The sequence below is a fragment of the Lagopus muta genome, chromosome 8 (genome assembly GCF_023343835.1).
Source record: "Lagopus muta isolate bLagMut1 chromosome 8, bLagMut1 primary, whole genome shotgun sequence".
NCBI lineage: Eukaryota > Metazoa > Chordata > Aves > Galliformes > Phasianidae > Lagopus > Lagopus muta.
This window is the reverse complement of record NC_064440.1, coordinates 13,614,341-13,628,961: the sequence shown is the minus strand read 5'-3', so window position 1 is coordinate 13,628,961 and position 14,621 is coordinate 13,614,341. Positions and strand designations below refer to the sequence as shown.

At 48.1% G+C, this 14,621-nt stretch overlaps 1 protein-coding gene across 4 annotated transcripts in view; it reads right to left on the bottom strand.

Annotated features, from left to right (window-relative positions):
• Window positions 1-3,613: 3,613 nt before the first annotated feature.
• The window catches only part of IGFBP2 (insulin like growth factor binding protein 2), a 73,431-nt gene continuing 62,423 nt past the window's right edge, over window positions 3,614-14,621 (bottom strand). For all 4 annotated transcript variants that reach the window (XM_048952477.1, XM_048952478.1, XM_048952474.1 and 1 more), the window contains exons 2-4: window positions 9,746-9,969; window positions 8,543-8,683; window positions 3,614-6,484 (exon numbers count right to left, since the gene is read on the bottom strand). In XM_048952477.1, coding sequence (XP_048808434.1) covers window positions 6,317-6,484; window positions 8,543-8,683; window positions 9,746-9,907 — 471 coding nt within the window. In that variant the 5' untranslated portion in view covers window positions 9,908-9,969 and the 3' untranslated portion in view covers window positions 3,614-6,316. The remainder of the gene's footprint in view (window positions 6,485-8,542; window positions 8,684-9,745; window positions 9,970-14,621) is intronic.

Sequence of the window (14,621 nt, the reverse complement as noted above, 5' to 3'; positions counted from 1 at the left end):
TTCACAGCCAAAAAAAGAATAGTTTGCTCCAGGGGAAAAAAAAGACCTTGTTTTGTCTTGGTTTTTTTGTTAAGGCTGGATTATAGCCTTTCCCAGGGGTAGGAAAACACCAGCGTCCATCTTTTGCATTGCGGACACTGCTGACATCTGCTATTGCTGACTCCCTCTGCCAACTCCCCAACCTGCATTGAGCTCTGCGACAGGTCTTCAGGACTTGTAACCCAGGACCCAAATCCTCATTCAGCAACAGCAGCCACCGCAGTGTGGAGACCCACTGCCTCAAGTGTGCTTGGACAGCTGATAGCCGCCTTCCTGACTATTTCATTGGGTTTTTTATTTTCCATGTTGGATTTTGGGACTCAATTCCCCATGACAAGGGTCTCTGTGGTGGCTGTGCTGGGAGGATATCCTGCAGTAAAGATGAGTCATGGGGTCTGGGCATAATGGCCCTGGCACGTGAATGTGTACCTGGAGACATCTGAAGTATACATCTGATCCTGGGGGGGGGATGCATCCAATGTGTCCCCCAGTGCTGGTCTGAACCTCCTGGGGCTGGATAAGGAAGAAGAGGGAATTCCCAGCACCAGTGGGGCCAAGATGAGGGGGAAATGGGTGCTGAGGAGCTCTGTTGGAAGCTTCTCCCCATGACTGGTTCAGTGCCATCACTGTAGTGTCCCATGGGATGGGATCAACCCCATGGGCAACCCACAAGGATGCTTGCCTCAATGGAGGGCAGGACTGGATGGCCTCCCGATTTTGCCAGCAGACTTCCATGAAAACCAGTGGGGTACATTTGGAGCTGGGAGTGAGGTGCCTTCCTGTGCTGAAAAGAAGAGGGAACTGCCACCATATGTGGATCTTGTTCCCCCTACTGAAAAAAGGAATGCAGGAATGGGGTGATGGGGTAGTCCCTGTGCCATGTTGCTGGAGGGGAGCTGGGGCTGGGGCAAATGAAGTAAGGTCAGATCGAGCTGGGTGGAGGATGAAGGTGGGGTGAAGATAGCGGGAGGTGGAGGAGCCGTGTCAACCCCCAAGGTCACAGATCACCATCAATGCTGTCTCCTCTCTCCTCAGACTGCCGGTCCCAGTACAAAACCCAGCGTTATAGGCCAGTACCACCTTCCCCAGTGCCCTACCTCCTTTCTTCTTCCCTCTCCTTCTTGCTTTTGTTTATTTTTGTTTGTTTTATTGTTTGATTTCCCAAAACTTGAAAGCCTTTGGCTGCAGAGAAAGGAGTCGTGCTGCCTAGGGGTGGGCAGAATGGGAGCGGGCAGAAAGTCAGCAGGTCCACAAGGAACGTGTATTTTGAGGTAAACTCACCTCCTGGGGGGGTGCAGAGCAGTCTGGTGGTGGCCCCATGGCATGGCCACCATGGTGACACTGGGAGGGCAATGCAGGAGGACTCTCCAGCCTCCCAGTACAAAGTGGGTCCCAGCTGTGGACTCACAGGCACCAGAATCCATTGGCTGGTGACAAAGCATCACCACTTCCAGCAGAGAGGCAGAGGGACCTGCTTTGGATTTTGTGGTGGGATAAGCAGAACAGACACATCTGGGAGCTGGGAGAGCTGCGGTGAGAGAGGCGCACAAGGAGTTGCTGGCCATTTTGCACGCCAGCGGCCGCATGGTGAGAAAACAGCTGGAGCAGGGGTGAGGACAGTCCTTGGACCACATCTCCCATGAGAGATGTTCAGCAGCTGGGTTACCCCTTGTCTGTACTGCAGTGGCCTTTGAAAACCACTAGTACAAGAGCATTTTGCACTATTTCTCCGCTCTCTTTCTCTTCCCCCTTCTCTTTTTCTCTGCCTTCTCCATGAAAAAAAAAAAAAAAAAAAAAAAAATTTGTTTTTTTTTTCTTGTTGGTGTTTTTTGTTTTCTTTTTTTTATTATTATTATTTTTTATTTTTGTTTTGCTTTGTTTTTCCCAAAACGGAGCATTGTATATTTAACAACCGACAGCTCACCTCGCTTCCAGACAGCTGTCCTGGCCCTGGCGAGGAGCCCTGCTCACCATGCCCCATCCCCAGCCCCACCACCCACCCGCCACTGCCACCGGGACAGACGTCACCGCACACATCACCCACCGTTGTACCACAGTTGTTCACACACCAGATTCCGAGTTTCCTGCCTGTTTTGTTGTTTTTTTTTTTTGTTTTGTTTTTAACCTTTAAGCAATACTCACTACACATTTTACGGTAGCTTTTTATAGCTTTACATACATACGGTAGCTCTGTTTTTTTGGGTTTTTTTTTTGTTTGTTTGTTTTTGTTTTGTTTTGTTTTTGTTGTGTTTTTTTTTTTTTTTTTCCAGTAAACAAGAAATACTCATAATCTTACTGGTGGGAAAAAAAAAAAAGCAGTTTGTGAAAAACTGACAATGGAAGAAGAGCTTAATGCTCTGTTTAGCATTTTGTACTTAAAAAAAAAAAAAATCTCACATTTTATTAAAAAGTGAAGATTGCTGTATACTATTTATTCAACTTATAATTTATGTTACTCTTTGATCTTTGTCTTTTCTCATGACAAAGCATTTATTTAATAAAGTTATGCATTCAGTTAGCTTGTGCCTGACCCTCGTAGAGTGTCTGCGTGCCAGCCCTGCCATCAGCACACTGTGCCTGGGGGCTCAGCTAGCTCTATGGGTCCGACAGGGCAAGGTGACCTGGTGGCAATGGCTTAGGCAGGCTTTAGACCCCAGAGAACTCTGCTAAGACAGAGGTAAATTTGAAAGGTTGAGCTTAGAGCATGCTGACTGCTAAGCTGCAATTTTTTAGATGCTTATTTGCAGGGGCGGGGTTGGAGCACCCATGTTCTGCTGGGTCATGAAGGGAAAGAGAATTGTAGAGCCATAGAATCATTAAGGTTGGAAAGACCACCAAGATCATCTAGTCCAACCATCAACCCATGCCTGTGACCACTCTAAACCATGGCTCTTGGTGCTACATCTACCATTTTCTTGTATGCCTCCAAGGATCTGGAGTCCATAATGCTGAGCACCCAGCTGCTATCCCAAATCTCAACACTTTAGTATGTGGTATCTGAGCCTCAAAGCTCTCCAGGCAGTGGGAAGTCCTACCCAAACATCTCAGTGAGCAGGAATGTCCCCATCCCATCCCTGCAGGGCATACGAGCCCAGCCAGGCTGTAGTCTTCAGCAACCTCATGACAGTTCTCAGCGCCCCTTCCCACCACCCACATCCTCCCCTTCTGCTCACACAACTTTTCATATTCCCACACACTTCTTTGTCCCATGCCCCCATCCCCACCATCTGCGTCAGTTGCCAACATCATTCCATGTACCCAGAGCAGCACAGGAGACAAAAAATATCCCCTTTATCCCCAAACAGGTGGCTGGGCTGTGCTAAGATACATCCTCTACCCTATATGCACCACCAGACCCAGCTGCCTGATCTGCAATGGGCTCCTCACCCTGGGGCCAGAGCAGACTGTGGGGCCTGTATCCCACTGCCCCTCAGTGATACACAGCCCAAGGAAATCAGCCAACACCAGGGCATTTGTGCTGGCAGGCAGGAAAGCACTGCTGCCGAACTGTCAGCCGTTCCAGCACTGAAAGGTGGCTTTCCACACTGCCAGTTCAGGGCTACGCTTCCTTGTTACCATCACCCCATGCCCATCAGGCCCACCACATTCCATGCCACGGCCCTGGTTAGCCCCGGCGATGCAGAACCTCTTCCTTCAGCACTGCAATTTCAGCTGTTAAGCATGGCTTGCAATTATTATCATTATTCTTTGCTTTGCCATGGCATCCCAAGCTCCTTTTGGCCACAGAGATTTTCCTTCTGCAGTCCAAGAACTCTTTGCACAGGCAGCAGAGACAAAACCAGCAAGGCCTAGGATGATCCCTGGAGAACAGGTCCATCTGCTGGCTGACAAACAGCATGACCGGCTGCAAGCACCAACTTGAAAAGCACCCAAAATCCTGAGGGCTGGGAATCTGGGAGGAGCTGACCTTCACCCAAATATTGCTGAAGTCCAAGGGGTGCCAGTGCTGAGCAGAGGGACTCTGTGCCCCTGCAAAGCTCTCACACAGCTCCCAGCTTGAACAGGGTGCTCCTACAGCACGTCTCCCAGCAACAACATTGTGCCAAAAACCACCTTTTTCCACCAAACCTGTCTGCCATCAGGCAGCAAAACTGCCTCTGCACATGTGTCGGGCAGATGCTGACTTGACAAGACTCAAAGGCATGGCTGCATTGTGCAGAACAGCAGAAACACCCGCGGAGCAGGAAGAGAGGGGATGGGGTGACACCCGGGCTTCGCAGCTCACACAACTGGGACTAGTAGGGGTAAAAACCAAACTCCCAATGATGCTCATTGGGCTCAGCATTTACAACACCCCCAGGGCAAAAGCCCAAGTTTGTGTGTGATGCAACAGGCAAGAAAACATGCTCTATTTAATAGAAAAGGTTGGGGAGGGGGAAGATGACAGTTTCCTGGCATCCTATTTAATTTATTCCAACTTTACGCAGCTCAGCATCTCCCAAAAAGAAAAAAAAACACAAAAAAAAAACACAAAAAGAAAACTTCCTGGTTCCTAAACAAAACAAAAAGTACAAACTGCAGCTGACAGCCAGAGTGTGCAGGGTTTACATGGAAAAGCTGAACACTGTGCTGTTAACAGAAGACAGCAGGTAGCATCATTTTTACAGTTACTCAGTTCTGCATTCAGGCACATTCTCACTCCCTCTCTCTCTCTCTCTCTGTCTCACATACACACACCTCTCTCTCACTTTCCCACCACAGCCCCAAAGCATTTTCCTTTTCTCCTCTACTGACACTTCCAAACTCCTGCAAGGATATGAAGAGTTCAACCTGCACAGATCTTTGCGCTCGGAAAACTTCAGGCCAGGAAAGGGGGGAGGGAACAGTAACAAACCCCAGCATTCCCACTGCCGCAGAGTTTTGGGCTTTTTGCTTTTCTTTCCCCAGCCTCAAGTGCCCAAGTGAGCAGTGTTTGCCCCACAACCCCAAGCAGAGCATGCTGGCAGCACCCCTCAACCCCTCTGTGGGCCCATCCCAGCCCTGCCCAAGGTCACACAAAAAACTCCATATTTCTCCCCTTACTGTAGTAAGGATAAGAATATTTGCAATTGTTTTGCAATGGAACCCACATTAAAAATGGGGGGGAAGGAAGAACAAGTCTCCTTGCTTCGGCGACAGGGAAGTTATTTATTCTCAGCGTCTGTGTGTTCTGTACAGAAAGAATCAACAGGTGAAGTAATGGCAGAGACATCAGTCCTCAGAGCAGCACGTCCAGTGCAAAACATCTCAGAGCGCCTGCAATTGCTTGGATTTAACCTATACAAACATGCATGTGGGCAGAGGGGTGCGTGTGTGTCTGGGCCTTTACAAAGCATGATACATACTGTACTTACAATAAAAAAAGTGTGTGCTGAAAAGCAGATGCTCACTCCTGTCCCAAGCGAAAATGGAGGGACAAGAGCAGCTGCTGGGAGTGCAGGTTTTAGATGGGTTTTTCCTATCTAGAAAGAAAGAAAGAGAGACACTCCCTGGCTTATTATCCTAAATCTACACAGGCATCCTTCCACCCAGCCCCGGCAAGTTCACTTTTGCTCCCTCAGCTTAAGCCAATCCTAAGAAATACCGGGCAGCAGCCCTCCAAACCCCTCAGAAAACCAAGCATTCAGCTCCACAGTCACCCAAAGGCCCCATCCTCCCAGAGCAGCAGGGCTGGCTGCAACCAGCGGTGGTTCAGGGGGCTGCCTCGTCCTTATCCCCCGGCAGTGCCCCCTTGAGGAACGCAGCTCATCATCCTGCCACACTCCAACTGGAAAGTAGGGACTTCCCTCCTTCCCACACCACATCCCACTCCAGGGCCAATACACAGGGGACAGGCAGGACACAAGAGGCAGTATTTACAGTCTTTGGTCTCGGGGAAGGGAGAGAGGAAGAGGGAAATGGAACTTTGTTGTTTCTTTTTTTTTTTTTTTTTTCTTTCTTTCTTTCCCCCTCCCACCCATGGTTAGATGTTTTGCCTGCAAGAATACACCACAAAGCAGCAGGGAGGGCAGGGCCACGGGGCGAGGAGCAAAAAAGACTGGTTCTCTGGCTGACATTGGGCAAAAGACTATAGGAAAGCAGTCCCTTCTCCTTGCAACCTCCCCCCCCTCCCCCCCACCCTTCCCCTCCTGTCATCTCTTCCCTCCCCAAGAACTGGGGCAGCAGGAGGGCAGCACACAGGACCCAACCCCGGTCTCTTCCAGAGCCTAAAAGAGACATGCTGAAACCCATGTAAAAAATCCAGCACCGGGGCCACAGCAAGCAGGATTACATCCATCTACTGGCTCCGCAAGGCGTGTGCTCCCCGGTCCTCCTGCTCATGGGCTGTGTAGAAGAGGTGGCACTCGGGGTCCCCACGGATGGTGGGTGCACCCTGGATCACCTTCCCATGGATGGGGTCCACACACCAGCACTCTCCACGCTGCCCATTCACCGACATCTTGCACTGCAGAGAGAGGGATAGAGCAGACATCAGCTGAGGAGATACAGAGAGAAGACCACCCTAACCCCCATAGTTTCTCTGGAGATTCAGCACAGATGGCTTGGATGAGCCTGTGCTGTAGCATCATCACTGCTTCTTCCCTCAAACCATGGATGGCTGGACTAGATGATCTTAGTGGTCTCCTCCAACATCAGAGATTCTACAGATGGGACCACTGAGCTGATTTCAATAAACCATGAGGACAATCATCCCCAAATTACATTTCTCTTTCAACTGTGGATGAAAGCACCTAGAGACTCAACAATCCCTGGGTGAGTAGGGATGAAATATGCTTACAGAGCAGCTGCATAAGCTTCATTCTGCCTGCAAATTGAGTTAAACAAACTGAACATGACAACACGGGACATGGACACACTCTGCTATGTTGGGGAACAGGATCTCAATCCCAGCACAGAAGCAGTGACCACAGCAAGCATGGACATGGCCTCTATACTGCAAAGCCTGCTCTGGTAAGAGAGAAGTTTCTTGCTGTAATGGCTATCATCCACCCCTTGCCTTTGCAAGGCTGTAGGCACCTTGTACCTACCTGGTGTTCATCCCCCCATACCCAAAATAAATACACCCCTGAACATGGCACAGCAGGATCCAGCCCCTACAGCAGATTCTGTATGCATTCTGCAAAGCTGAATTCAAGCCATTTTCTGCAGCTGGACTGAGATTAGAATGCAGCCTTGCTCAGGGGGGGAAAAAAGCAGGAGAAAAGATAAAAATAAAAATAGTAATTAAAAAAATGCTCCCCAGCATGAGAGTACATTAAGGCACCCTCCACCTTGTCCTGATTCACAGGAGGTCGGAGCAGCCAGGAATGCTTTTATTGGCATCTCCAATTTTCCAACCAAGGAAAAGGAGCTGACACTCAGCTCTGGAAACCCAGATGGACTGAAAACTGGGAATGGCCTCATGTTTGTCTTCACCCAGGGCAGGCAGAAGAGACAGCATTTTTGTTTCCTTTTTCTGCAGCTACGACCAACATGCAACTTCTGCATGGTGCAGAGAAGAGAAAGGACAAAGCAAGATTATCTCAGAGCAATCTGCTCTCTTCTAACATTTTTGGCTTTTTCTTTTTCTGAAAAAAAAAAAAAAAAAAAAATGCTCCCAACCAAGGGATGGAAGTAGCTCTTAAAAAAAAAAAAAACAAAAAAAAAACTTAGCCATGAAAACAGCAGGATGTCTAGCTCTTCTCCAAGGGATCATCCTGCACAGCTATGAGAGGTGCTCATATCCAGGTACAATCAATGCAAGCCAGCCCCCAGATGGTGCTCTGTTGCTTAAGAGAGCTTCTGTCTGGCTGTAGATTCTACTGCAACATCTGCTGATGCCCCCAGAGCTTGTGACCATTCCTCTCACTGCAGATATCACGCATCCAGCTCTGATCCAGGCCCTGCGTTTGGTAAGGTTGATTTTGCCTGGCTACAAAGCTTTGCTGGGCAAAACTGTTCAGGGAAAGTGTGGGAATGAAACAGAGAGGAAAGGAAGCAGTCAGCACAGGTAAAAGCCTCTCCTGGGAGAGGCCCATGCCAGAAAAGCTTCAGCTCCTGTTTCCAACCTGAGCAGAAGAATCATCTCTCTCATCACTCTCTGTGCACAACCCACACCCATACTGCCCCCCAGCTTGTCCTGCATATCTCCTGCAAAGCTGCAGACGTTCAATCTAGGAAGAAGCAAGAGAAAGGAGGAGACAGTGGTGCAGCAATGCTTGTAACCCTTGTTAGGAAACCACTATGATACAATCATTTAATTTGTGGTGGAACAAAGGCTTACTACACTACAGAGGTACTGAGGATAAGCGGAAACTCAGCTCTCATCCTATTAGTGATGACAACTTGATGAGAAATGCAACTGCCCCATGTTTTGGGTCTGGACAGCAGACAGGCAGTCCCCACACCCTGGGACCTGCTTCCTGCCACCCTAGGAGTTGGGCATAATCTCTGTGCAGTGCTGAGCATAGCGATGCTGCCAAGAATGCAAGCTGGCTCCAGGGCTCCTGCTCTTCCTACTTGCCTGCTTGAGATTGTACAAGCCATGCTTGTCACAGTTGGGGATGTGGAGGGAGTAGAGGTGCTCCAGGGGACCTCGCTCATCCGGCAGTCGCATGGTAGAGATGCGCTCCAGGACCTGATCCAGCTCCTGCTGACAAGGAGTCTGAAAAAAGCCAAGAAAACAAATAAACAACAAATGTACATCCTGGTAAAGGGACCATGTGCCATGTCATAACCTCAAATCTTCACATGGTAAAGAGCAAACTAATACCTAACTCCAAAGGCTAGTACCGAGCCAAGGCAGTCCAGTTAAAGTCCACCTGGACTTTAACTCTGCAGCTCATTGCCTTCTGCATCTGCTGTTTTTCTCCTAGACAAGCAGCAGCACTGTGGGGACTCTCTAAGCCAATGGTGCCAGCACCATGCCACAAAGCCACATCTGTCCCACAGACATCAGCCTGTTAGGCTAAATTTGACCTAAAGGACTGCAGTTGCAAGGTTTATCTGGGACAGCACATGAAGTGTATGTTAGGGAGATGAGACCACAAACAGCCGCTCTGCCTGTTCCTTGGAGGTGAGGTTCTCAAAGTTCCTCTCCATCCTTGTGCTCCTCAGATATAAATACCCTGTGTTGATATAGAAATATTACAAAAATTTTGGAGGTGTCTTTCCATCCCCATGCCATCTAGTTGCCTTGACCAAGCTGCCCACTAGAGGGAAACCATGGCCAAGGACAGGAGGGCAGCAGGCCAGATAGGACATTGGGCACCGTCCTGCTTCTTGACAACCCCATATAGCCTATTCTCAGGCTCACCCTCAGTCTGCACTGAGGCTATCCTCCAGCAGGCAGAGTTCCACACCATAAATCCCGCACACCATCCCTGGGGAGTTGCTTAGGGAAAAAAGGGTGTGTAAAAGCTGGGTTGCAGGCAAGGGGCGTGCTCACAGCCTGCGGGGGCTGGTGCTGAGCCAGCAAGACCGCCCTTCTCCAGCTCTGCTGTCAGAATGTGAAGCTGCAATGAAAATAACGCCTCCTCGCCAGCACATCAAAGTTCATCAGATGGTGCATTCAACCTCAGCTTCAGGCCAAAATAAACGTTTGCTTTTCTTTTTCTTTTTTTTTTTTCCCCTCCCCTCTTTCCTCTTTTAAAGGCAGTTTGTTGTAAATGTCACTTTTGCATTCTGCATATCCTTGAGCTCTGCCTCCCCCCCCTCCTCCTCTCACCCTGCCTGTAGGCATCCGCGACTTCTTTGAATCCTCATGGTTGTGATGGACCTTGCCCACTTTGCCCATCTGCCGCTGCTGCTCGTTCACCTTCTCCCTCATCACCGCCAGCTCCTTCATGCCTGTTTTAATGGGTTTCCTGCTGCTGGCTCCACTCAACATCCCCCCAGTGCTGTCCACATGGTTCTCAGCAAGGATGCTCTCAGACCGGTCATCACCATTGTCTGTAGGAGAGAGAAGAGACAAGGAAAGGGTCAAGCTCAGCCAGGCCTCTCATGTGTTCATCCCATCCTGGATTGCTTTCAAGCGTGGCCAGTTACCAAGCCATAAAATCTTTGCATGCAAAAATTTTAAATTGCATTAGCTCTTTCATCTGGAAGGTGAGAATAGATTCTTTCATTCTGGAGTTATTATTACTGCACTAAAAGACAGTTTAGAGAGCAGGGGAAATCGCTGCTGGAGAAGTTCGTTTTGATTTTTCTTTGACCTTCTAAATTACTTCCCGAAGAATGTAATTTTCCCATCAGAAGTCCAGTTGGGTTAGTGATGCCAAGTGTGTTTCTGCTCCAAAACTGAAAACCACAGTGATTAGTAACAATACCTTGAGTCCATCTATCATCCCCTAGAGTATCTCCAGGAATACTTACTCAATATTAATGTGCTAAAATAAATTCTCAGGACCGCTTTCAAAAATACCTCGCCTCTCTTTTATGGCCACCCTAATTTCCCGCAGAGATCCTGCCATTTCAGTAATCATCCCTGCCATATCATCTTTCACATCATTTGTCATGTGGTACATTACTCATTCAGCTGCTAGCACACAGCCTATCTACTGCTGGAGTTGAGCACTTCTTCTAACTGCAGAACCACCCTATGTGGCATACCAGCTCCGCCACAAGACCCCCACCTAATCCAGCCACTTCAAAATCAGCTGGCAAAAACTCTGGGATAACACTGGGCTCTTCTCACCTCCTCCACCTTCTGCTCTATCCTTCTGGTCCTATAGAGGTGACAAACACAAAGCATCTTTGCATACCAAGGAAAATCTGAGCACTCAGGCTCACATCACAAACAAACACAGTCCAGAATGGCACTGGCATTTCTGATCTCAGCTTTATCATAGAATCATAACGATTGGAAAAGACCACACAAAGATCATCTAGTCCAACCTGCACCCTAGATACTCATAATAAGAAATCACATTAAACCATGAACGAAAAAGGGCTCGCAATGCTTTAGTTCACATAATAGCACTTCATTTATGAGTCCATCCTGCTTTCTCTAAGTCTAAGCATGCAGAGCAACTTGATTTTCACATCTAGAAGCACTGAAGACTCATTAAAATTGGAAAAGACCTCTAAGATCACCCACTCCAACTGTCCACCTACCACTAACACTGCCCACTAATCCACATCCCTCAGTGCCACATCTCCACTTTTTTTGAACACCTCCAGGGACACTGGGGGACAGTATCACCTCCTGGCAGCCCATTCCATTGCCCAACCACTCTTTCAGAGAAGTTTTTCCTAATATCCAACCTTCCTTTTAGAAGCTGCACTGTTATGTCCTGATAAAACATCACTGTACTGTCTTGATACAGAGTAAAAACATGATAATAACAAATGTTTTATTTATGTCACAGCTTCCTGAGCTCTTGTCCACAGTGCACCATAGTGTATTACTACTCTAGGTTCCCAGAGGGGAAAATGCAAGAAGAGTTTTGTCCACAATTACTCAGAAAACATGTGGCTGTCTGTAGACTGACAGCAGAGCAGTCCAAGAGGGCTGGATCAGACACAGCCCAGCATCCCATTCCCATCAGCATCTGTTTGGGGATGTAACTCAGAAGGACCATTCCCAACTTGTGCTAGAGACAAGTAGCAACATCACATCTGTGCTGGAAATTGCATCTGCTTGACAAGATTTAAAAGCCACCAAAGGACCCCATCCTTTGTGGATCTGTCCAATATCCTCTTGAACTTGCTCTTGATTTTGGCCCCAAATCTCTCTGTACTGGGATCAGCACACTTCCCAGAAATACTAAATGAGTTTTGTTTGCAAGTTTTTAAGCTGCTTAGGTAGCAACTGAAAAGCAAACACGGGGCAAAACCAATCTGGCAAAGCGCTTAACTTTCCTCAATACTGGTTCCAGACAAGAATTTGGATGAGGCTTGATAGCCAGATGGGCGAGCTCAATGTCTGGGCTGCTGCCTGGCAGTTGCTGCCTTGGCTATCATCCGAGGAGCTGGGCAAGGAATACTTTGGAGCAGGAATCTTCTATTTATCCACAAGACTCCCCGTTAATTAGAAACACACAGTGAGAAGAGAGAAGGCCACAAGGCTGCCCTTCAGACAGGATCAAATGAAAAAGTCGCATGCAGAAGATGAGCAAGGCTAGCCAGAAGCTGAATCCCAATGAGCCACTTTAGGAGGGCTTTAGCCTTTTGACTTTTTTGTTGTCTTCTCAGTGACATCATGAAACCATCAACAACATGAGGAGAGTGAGTGTAGCAAGGCTGTATTTTGGATGCCATGTGATGCCCAGCTCCATTCAGAAGACCAGCAGTCTTCTGTCACAGAGTGACAGATAAGCAGTGTGATGAATGCAACGACCTTCCCTATCAATTCTTGCTTCTTCTGCCTCCAACTAAAATATATAGACATCTGCCCAAATAAGCACCACTCTAGTAAATCAAGGCAAGCTGGTAAGCCTCTTGTCGGCTGATTCATTCACAAAACCCGCTTCTGATAATATTTTCACTCATTTTTCTCACTTTCCAATGCTAACAAATATCAGCCCAAAGAAAACCCCTGGTGGGAGCAGAGCGTGCAAGCCCATGTGCACAAACACACCCAGGGACGGGAGAGGTCAGTCTTGGCTCCTTGGGCACCCGCCACAGGAACAAACCCAGAGTGAAGGCCAAAGAGGTCCAGCTGCTATCAACTGCAAGATTTCCTCCCTGCTGCTGAGCTGATCCACTTAGGGCTGAGTCCAGATCCCCAACACAGCTTTTCCATCTCCCAAAGCCCATGCTGCTCCTTAGCAGTTCTGACTGACTTGGGACTACCAGAGATGGCTTAAGGTCAAGAAGGACCTGTTTTTCCTGTCCTCTTGCTCACATTCATTCAAGTCATCAATCATGGCTTTCCCCTACTCCAGCAACTAGGAAAGGGGTCAAAATGGAGAAGATCAGTCCCAGCTTCCCTTCATGGAAGAGTTTCAGGTTTGGTGGGTCTCATTTTGAAGAGCTAAAAGGGACCAGGCAGCAATGGCAGGAGCAGAAACACTGAGTATTGACGCTGGAAGAACAGAGAGCCAAATAGTACCATTTACAGCCAAATAATACTTTGTAATGATGCTCAAGAGAAAAGAGATGTCCATACATGCTTATTACTATAGATCAATTCAGCCACCTACCAACCCCACCAGCATGGGATGGGCAGGTACACAATCGAGTCAGATACACAATCTTAATCCATTTGTCATCCCAGCAAACGCCTTTTTGCTGACCAATTTCAATTCACACTAAATATATCTGTGAACAGAGCAGTGCCAAACTCCAAAACAATTATGTTTTATAGTTCTTCCATTTTCCTATGGCATGTGGAAAACATCTTCTGTGCTATTTTGGATCAAAAGGTAGAGCGCTTTGTGCAGGGTGTGACAAGTGTAGCAAGAATCAAAGCAGATAGCTGAAGTTCTCCTGAACACATGAAACACCTCCCCCATGGCAAGAAAATGCAATTTTATTATGGCTTTTTTCAAGGAAAATTCCCATCAGCTTCAATGGGGCGAGGACTTGGCTGAGGTGAAAGCATATCCAAATGGCCATCAGCTAACGTCTGTATCGAGCCACTCAGTCTCGCCAACATTTTCAGAACCGCTACCAATTTCCAGTACTGTAAGCCTTCAGAATCTGATTTGAGACCTTTAGGCACCTCCACCAACACAGTAAAGAAACAGACAAGCTTACAAAGGGTCTGCTGCTCCCTGAGCTGCAAGGAGAAAAGCGTCATGCAAAGAAAGGCAGCTGTCTGACATTGAAAACACACCTCGATCCTTCTGGAGAGCCCCAAAGCATATGTGGGCTACAGGACAGGATTCAGCAGGCTGCAAGCACCGTGGCATCACAGGGAGCTTGCACAGTGCCAAGGACCGCATTGCCCTCGCCAGAGCTGCTCTCCCTCTACATTCACTTCCCTCCAACAACACCTCGCTGAGAGGTTTTGCATGCACGTGTTTATCTAACCAGAGTGTTTATACAGAATTTAAGTACTGACTGAGGTCTCAAACTCACAGAAAGTTTCACCCAAGTAACCTTCAACACCTTGCCCACAGCCCCTCAGCTCTGTGCCCAGGATGTGCCCCAAGCTCATATCTCACCAGAGCTGCCATTCTCCATCTCCAAAGCACATTATGGTCCACTAATGACTCTGGAGAGGGAGGCATTCTTTCTGGGATACACACAGTTATTTTAACAAGTTCTTCACCCCATTCCCAGGTGTCCAGGCCCTTGTCTTTCGCAACCTGAGAGCAGACAGAGCCTTTAAACCTGACTTTGAACATGCACCACAGCTGTGGCCAGTGATCAACTTGCAAAGGGAGAAGGGAAAAGGAGCAGACCCCAACTGCAGCCCTAATGATCTCTACCTCATCCTTCTGCAAAGTATTTCAAGAAGAGCTCTGGGCAGAGGTTCCTTTTTAATAGCTACAGTGTGGGTGTTGTTGACCCGGAGCTCAGATACCTCAGGAAACATTTCCCAGCAGGGATTATATTGGCACTGCAATTTCCTTGTGGCAAGGTTTGCCAAGAACAAAGTCCCCCCCAGCCCACCATACCCCAGAAAGGACCCAGGTTTACTGCCTACCATTGCC